The 6,781-nt window shown below is 46.9% G+C and overlaps 2 protein-coding genes across 3 annotated transcripts in view; one reads left to right on the top strand and one right to left on the bottom strand.

The window, feature by feature from the left end:
• Nucleotides 1-300, top strand: part of PHGDH (phosphoglycerate dehydrogenase) — a 9,426-nt gene extending 9,126 nt beyond the window's left edge. Inside the window, 1 exon segment of the mRNA XM_025213606.1 lies at nucleotides 1-300. This exon segment is cut by the window's left edge and continues 27 nt beyond it. Within this exon segment, the coding sequence (XP_025069391.1) occupies nucleotides 1-81 (81 nt within the window). The 3' untranslated portion in view covers nucleotides 82-300.
• A 2,261-nt stretch (nucleotides 301-2,561) lies between these two features.
• The window catches only part of HMGCS2 (3-hydroxy-3-methylglutaryl-CoA synthase 2), a 23,847-nt gene continuing 19,627 nt past the window's right edge, over nucleotides 2,562-6,781 (bottom strand). Inside the window, exons 8-9 of one of the 2 annotated variants that reach the window (XM_025213609.1) lie at nucleotides 6,457-6,583; nucleotides 2,562-4,214 (exon numbers count right to left, since the gene is read on the bottom strand). In XM_025213609.1, the coding sequence (XP_025069394.1) occupies nucleotides 6,477-6,583 (107 nt within the window). In that variant the 3' untranslated portion in view covers nucleotides 2,562-4,214; nucleotides 6,457-6,476. The remainder of the gene's footprint in view (nucleotides 4,215-6,456; nucleotides 6,584-6,781) is intronic. The other variant, XM_006031940.3, reaches the window with a different exon arrangement.

The raw sequence follows: 6,781 nt of genomic DNA, 5'->3' as shown, positions 1-6,781 counted from the left end.
GTCGTGGGCCTCTCCTCTGCACTGCAGAACCTCAGCGAACTGAAGCAGCTTGTGACAGAGGCCTTTCAGCTCACCATATAACCCACGACCGGAGTCTCTGCAGTGAACCCTCCGTGGATCCACGAGGGAGGGAAAGGCCCCCACCAGAACCAGCCGAGAGCTTGAGAATCGTGTGCATGGCCCCCTCCCCAGTCTGCTGCACTGAGAGCCACACAGCGCGGGGCTCACAGGCTGGGCGGGCCATTTTCACTGTAGTTTGGAAATAACCACTGCCAATAAAAGGTTTGGGAGGAGAAAGCATGCAAGTGTCCTGTGTTCAGTCTCCCACAGCTACCCTGGTGCCCAGGCACCCACAAACAGGGAAGGGACTTCTCAATTATTCCCCACACTGAAGAAAGCTTCCTAACCTAGCTCCAGCCCCTTGAATTCAAGTGTTTAGGGGCATGGATGGGCTTTGAGACACTGGGGAGTCTAGCTTCAAGGGGAAGCTCATTGCTATGTGAAGACATAGATCTCATTGCTTGCTACCACGGCGATTTCAGAGGGGCAAGAGGGAATGTGGAGCATCTCTCCCAAAGACTTGGTGTGAGGTTGGAGGCTTGGCCCGGAGAGGAGAACGATCATGAGGGTAGAACTAGATAACCTTGTGAGGTCACTTCCAGCCCTACTTTCCTATGATCCTGCTTGCTAGAAAGGGAGATTCCCCAGAATCACATCTACACTACCACACGCCTACTCTAAACAGTCTAGCAGGCAGCTCACAGCAGCCACCTATCATAGCATGTCCAATCAAACCCTTTATGAGCTGCTTATGCAGTAGGCATCTGCCAGAAGGGAGCTGAAAGGTGGCTGAGGGAGAAGTGCTTTGTACTACCCAAGCTTCAAATCCATCCCTTCTGGTATGGCCCACAGCCTCACCAGTCAAAAAGACGACCAGATGCTTTGCAAGGAGGATCAGCAGCACCTCTGCCTAACCCACGCCGGGGTACAGCTCAACAGATATTCCTTAGGTCAAAGCCACACTACTAATTTCCTTCAACAGCGGGTTGGCTTTAGGTCTCAGTGGGCACGTCTAAATGAGATCCTATGTTGCCATAGCAATGAGCTACAGTGATGTAGCTTGTCATAGTATTATAGTTTCATAGTAGCTAGGGTCAGGAGGGCCCTGACAGATCATCTAGCCTGACAGTTGGTTCCAGATTTTGGCCACCCTAACTGTAAAACATTGCCTTCTGATCTCTAACCTAAACCTATTCTCCATCAGCTTATTACCATTGTTCCTTGTCACCCCAGGTGGTGCTGGGGAGAAAAGGGCTCTATCTATTTGCTGTTGATCCCCCCCTGATGAGCTTGTAAGCAGCCACCAGGTCCCCCCTCAGCCTCCTTCTGCTGAGGCTGAACAGGTTCAGGTCCTTCAGTCTCTCCTCATGGGGCCTGTCCTGCTGCCCTCTCACCAAGCGGGTGGCCCTCCTCTGAACTCTCTCCAGGCTGGCCACATCCCTTTTGAAGTGCGGCGCCCAGTACTGGACGCAGTACTCCAACTGTGGCCTGACCAAAGTTGCATAGAGGGGAAGTATCACCTCTCTGGACCAGCTTGAGATGCATCTTTGGATGCATGACAAGGTATGGCTGGCCTTGCTGGCTGCGGTCTGGCATTGGCGGCTCATGTTCATCTTAGAGTCAATAATGACTCCAAAACCCCTTTCCACCTCTGTGTTTTCAAGAAGGGAACTCCCCAGCCTGTATGTGTGCTGTGGATTCCTTCTCCCAAGGTGCAGCACCCTGCTATGTTGCTATGGCAATGTAGTGTATGTAGTCAAGCACTAACTGTGATACTGCCGCTAGTGTGCAGTAGGGTTGGAAACAACCTATGCACTGCCAGATTTGCACAGTATCGACAGGTACTGCACAGTCAGGGGCACATGTAGACATGTCCAGTGAGAATGATAAACAAGGCCTAAAGACTGTTAGCCAGAGTGGATAACTCCAAATGGTAGCATATGCCACAGAGATGATTACAAAAAAAGAGAGCAAGAGAGATTCTGCTCATTGATTCTCCTTGATTCTCTGATATGCTCCTGTTTGGAGCAGAAGTGTCCCAGATTTGCTTTCAGGACCAAGAGGTATTGCAGGAGAGCTGAGCTTGGTCTCATCAGTCATGTTTAAGGCAGGGAAGGGTGTTTGGGTGGAAAAAAGGGTATTATTGCCACTTGAAAAATATTATTTGGGCTTCTCTCCCAAGGGAGATGACATGACAGAGTGATTGGACCTTCCAGGAGAGATTTGGCAGTGAGCATCTTTGCACCTCAAGCCCATGTTTTGCTGGGCGTTAGCCAATTCAACTATAAATCATTATTTTATTACTCTAGCATCTAGTCAGGGACAAGGGCCCTGATGTGCTAGGCACTGTGCTAACAAAAAATAGAATGCAGGCCACCTTGAAAACCTACATGAGGGCATGTGCAACAGAATATACTCAAGTTTGGAAGGTTACTTGCAAGAAGAAAAGAATGGGTGCTGACATTTTTTTCTTTTAAGTTTTTTTCTTTAAAGTTTCTGCATCCTCACACCCTAAAAAAAAGGGAAGTGGGGGTTTGTTTCTTGTATTGGTGCATTTTCTTGTTAAATAAAGACTACACACATGTAATGCTTCAAGCTTAAGAGCTGCGTTCCCAAGAGCTTGTATAGACACTGCTAAAATCATAAAATGCCTAGGCATCCTGAAATTTAAATTCAGATAGAGACACTTAGCTTCATGGGCGCTGTCTTCCACATAACATTTGTTACCTGTATTCATGCCAAATATAATCCTTCATACAATGTCTCTTATTTAAAAGCATGTCATAAAGCAGAAGTTGTGCATGGTTTTGCTGTAAGAGATGTAGCCTTTACATTTCTTGACTTGGAGTTTAACTTTAAATAACATAATATGAACATCATTTATTACATTTTGATTAAGAAACAGGCCTGTGAGTTAATAGTGGCTTGCCAAGACTACTCTCTGGTGAGATCATGTGGTTCTAAAGATACGAACAATGCAGCAGCATTTGTTCCAAGGCTAGCTGGTTCATGGTTCGGAACACAAGTCTAAAGGAAATAACCTTAAACTCCACTGTCTGAGATATGCCCCAAGTGTCAAGGGAATCAGCCATTACCCAGCAGCAGTAATTCTCCTACACAAAGGGCTTCCCACTGGAGCCAGACACACACTCAGTTTCTTCTTTATATCCTATTATTAATAATATAGTTCTCATAGTGCCCAGGAGGCCAACTGCTGGGCTTGGCACTGTACAACCACAGAATAGCAGACAGTCCCTGTATTATATTTATTACTATTAGAAGTACTGCCATGTCATCAATGCTAAACCAACTTCATTTGCATTGTAAAAGATAGATCTGTGAATGAAACCACTCAGTTTTCCTAGTTGCTGCAATGTCACCATGCTTTTCCTTCCCTGGCCCCTTGCTAGATGCAATAGTTTAGTTTTGTATCTTATATGAAAATAATGTGGAATACAAAAAAGCACAAGACTGCAAAAAGGAACACCTGTCTGCCAAGATATTCTTCAAAGATCATTTTAGCCTAGGGATGGCTAGAGCTAGAGCTAGAACTGCTGGTGAAAGGGTAGAATCTGTCAAATTTTAAACTACCCTATAGACTCCTACAGGAAGAATGTATGAAAATCTACCAAGAGGCTCTCAAAAATTACTCTAAAGGTCTACAGAATGTGTTGTCATTCTGTAGAACTCAACTGGCTTGTTTCCTGCCTGATTCTACAGGACTTGACCATAAGGGAAGGCATCTTCAAATATATAGGTCCGAATGGCTCTGAATACTTCCACCAGGCTCCTTATCCCTTTAGGTCCTTGAGCTGGATGCAGACTCTGCCTTGAAGCATGTACAAGCCTTCAGTCCTTGTGGTGACAAAGCCAGGATGTTTCTGCAGCTGGTTCTGTCTGTTTGCTGTGTCTGCATCTAGCATAGGGAACTGGTAGGGGGAGCACGTGCCCCTCCTGACGGCCGACACTGATGCTGTTGGCAGGGCTGGTGCCCCACTTGACAGGGCCACTGCCATTGGCGGCTTTTGCGGGTGCCCCCCCAGATTCAGGAGGCGCCAGTCACTCATGGCATCTAGTCTGTTGGTTTTGCATTAGTAGCATGGTAGTTGGGCAAACCATCACCTCAGGCAATATTCTCACAAAGTTGCACAGATCTGCAGGGACAAAGAGATGGGAACGAATTGCTTATCATTCATCTCTCCAGCCATAGCCACAGCGCCAACTCAGCTGCATCTCAGATAGGAATTTGGAGCCTTGACATGATCACCAGTGTGTGTCACCTTAAACACACTAGGCTAATGAGTCAGTTCTCATCCTCCATGACCTATCTATACTTCATCATTTCAGCAAAGAGGCTCTGACCCTATTCTGGCAACTTTCTGCCTCTGGAAGATAGAGACCAGACTCAGGGACATTGAGAACAGAGAGATGAATAAGCCAGAGTCCTACTAGAACATAGGATTGGAAAGAAATCCCTTGGCCATCAAGTCCAATCCCTTCTTTTTTAGGTGCTATGCTGTTCAATCTCTTCCAAAAAATTATCCAGATGGAGTCTGAAACTAATTAAGAGATAGGAGGGCAAGAAAGCCTAAGGGAAGGCTGTTCCAGAATCATGCCACTGCTCTGATGATTAGACATGGGTTTTTGGTACCCCTTAAGGCCCTCTACCATGGTCCATTTGGGGGACATGAAAATGTTGCATTTCAACATTTCTGAATTTTTTTTTTTGGCATTCCCATTATGTGGACAATTTCAATTTTTTGTCCCTTCCCAGGACAAAACCAATATTAAAAGAACAGGTTTCCTTTGGGCTGGAAATTCCCAATTTTGCACAAATCCACTAGCTCTCCTACCCAAACCCTCCACCTCACAAGGATAATTTCCACCTCTCCTCTCCCACCAACCCCTTCCCCAAACTTCAAGGCAGGGCTGCAGGGTGCAAGACAGGGAGAGAGGAAATTTAGTTGCCTACTGGAAACAACTGTGGTTTACTTAGCACTGAGTAAAACAGAAGGTGGAACTGTCCTCAGAAACCAGACAAAAGAGTTAGGTGAAGGCACCTACAATTTCAAAGAGTGCGGGTGACAAGCAAGATGGATTAGAAGAGCCCAGGCTGTGACCATTGTCCAGTCCCTGTTCAAAACTTGCCAAGAATTTAGCAAGATTCAAAGAGGAACCAGACATTTCCCTGGCTACTGAGAATAGCCAAGAGTTGTCTCCATAAGTGATAAACTGTTTGAAAAGGGCGCTAAACTACATGGCTTCAGGGTTCTTCAATTCCTTCTGATGTTCTTGTCTCTGAGACAGTCCTACTCGTTAAACATTGATGGTGGGCCTAGGCCCCCAGGAATTACAAGGTCCCTTCAGTGGCTAGGGAGTCATGGAATTACAAGGTCCCTTCAGTGGCTAGGGAGGGAATAAATGAACAACAACTAATCCCATGGGACAAATCATGATAAAACAGGAAAAGGAGTGCAGGTTATAGCTTAATAATTATGGTTTCAAGGGAGGACACTGAACAGAGAACTTTAGCTAGCGACCACTGCCCTTCAAACATATCTAAGCAGCCCGTGCACAACGCCCAGTGAAACTCTATCCGGAGACATGCTCAGACAAGGGAAAGGAAGACAGCCACGCAGCTGTGTAGGTTCCTCTGGCCAACTTTTCCTTCCTGGTCTGGTAGGTGGACAGCCTAGTCAGGGCCAGGAAGAGGGTGACAAAAAGTGGACCAGACTGATGTCCTGCACCCTGCTGAAGTAGTACATTGGGGTGTGCTGGAGGGGTTGACAAGGCAGGAATCTCACAACAAATTCCAGAGGGCTAGGCGATATGGGTGAAGACTACCCTTGCACAGGACCTGTTAGATATAGGCAAGGAATGTGGACAGCAGGGTGACCTTGACCTCCTGAAGGAAGTAGCAGGGGGTTTGTGGTGTAGAAATCTCCATATGCCAGGCCAGCACAGAGGGATCTGCCATCCCTGCCTGACAAAATCTAAGAGGTCCCCAATATGACTCATCCTGAAAGACAGGAGACTGGGCTAAATGGATCATGAGTCTGACTCAGTTTGCTCACTCCTGTGTTGCCACGATGACCAGGTAGTAGCAGGTATCCCCAGACCATCCTTGTTATCACTGGAGCCATCTTTGCCTTGTGCAAGTTTCCAGATAAGTTCCTGCTCTTCCTTCTCATGCTGGAATTTCTCCTCCTGGGAGAAGCCAACTCCATAATGAAGTCCTCCCCATCCCACAATCTGGATAAACTGAGACAACTCTCCTTCATCCTCAACAAGACCTAATTCCTCCTCCTCCTCCTGCCCCAGAAATTTCCCTCAGACCCCCATCTACCTTCACATTTGCTATGATAACCCAGTCCTCAAGAAGGGATTCTAACCTACCTGGACAGTCCTGTTCCCTGTTAAAGTGGTTTCCTGGCATATGCCCGGCGGTATTTGTCATCAATTTGCTGCAGGTACCAGGTGCCTGGGAAAAGGTTGTCCTTGGAGCCATGGGGAGTGTGGTTTGCTGTAGAGAGAGAAACAGGAGAGAGACACTGATGGATGGTCACTCAATGTTGTTGTAGCTCTGGGGTATTAGGCAAGCTAGGAGCATTGCCTAATGCTTCCTAGGAAGTAACCTTTGCAACTCCTAACTTCAAGTTCCTGGATGCAAGTACTTGAGGGAGAAGGCATTTGGAAATCACAGCAAGTCTGGGGCTAGCGT

The sequence above is a fragment of the Alligator sinensis genome, unplaced genomic scaffold (assembly GCF_000455745.1).
Source record: "Alligator sinensis unplaced genomic scaffold, ASM45574v1 scaffold48_1, whole genome shotgun sequence".
NCBI lineage: Eukaryota > Metazoa > Chordata > Crocodylia > Alligatoridae > Alligator > Alligator sinensis.
Note: the sequence above shows the minus strand (reverse complement) of the source record. Positions and strands in the feature narration are given on the sequence as shown.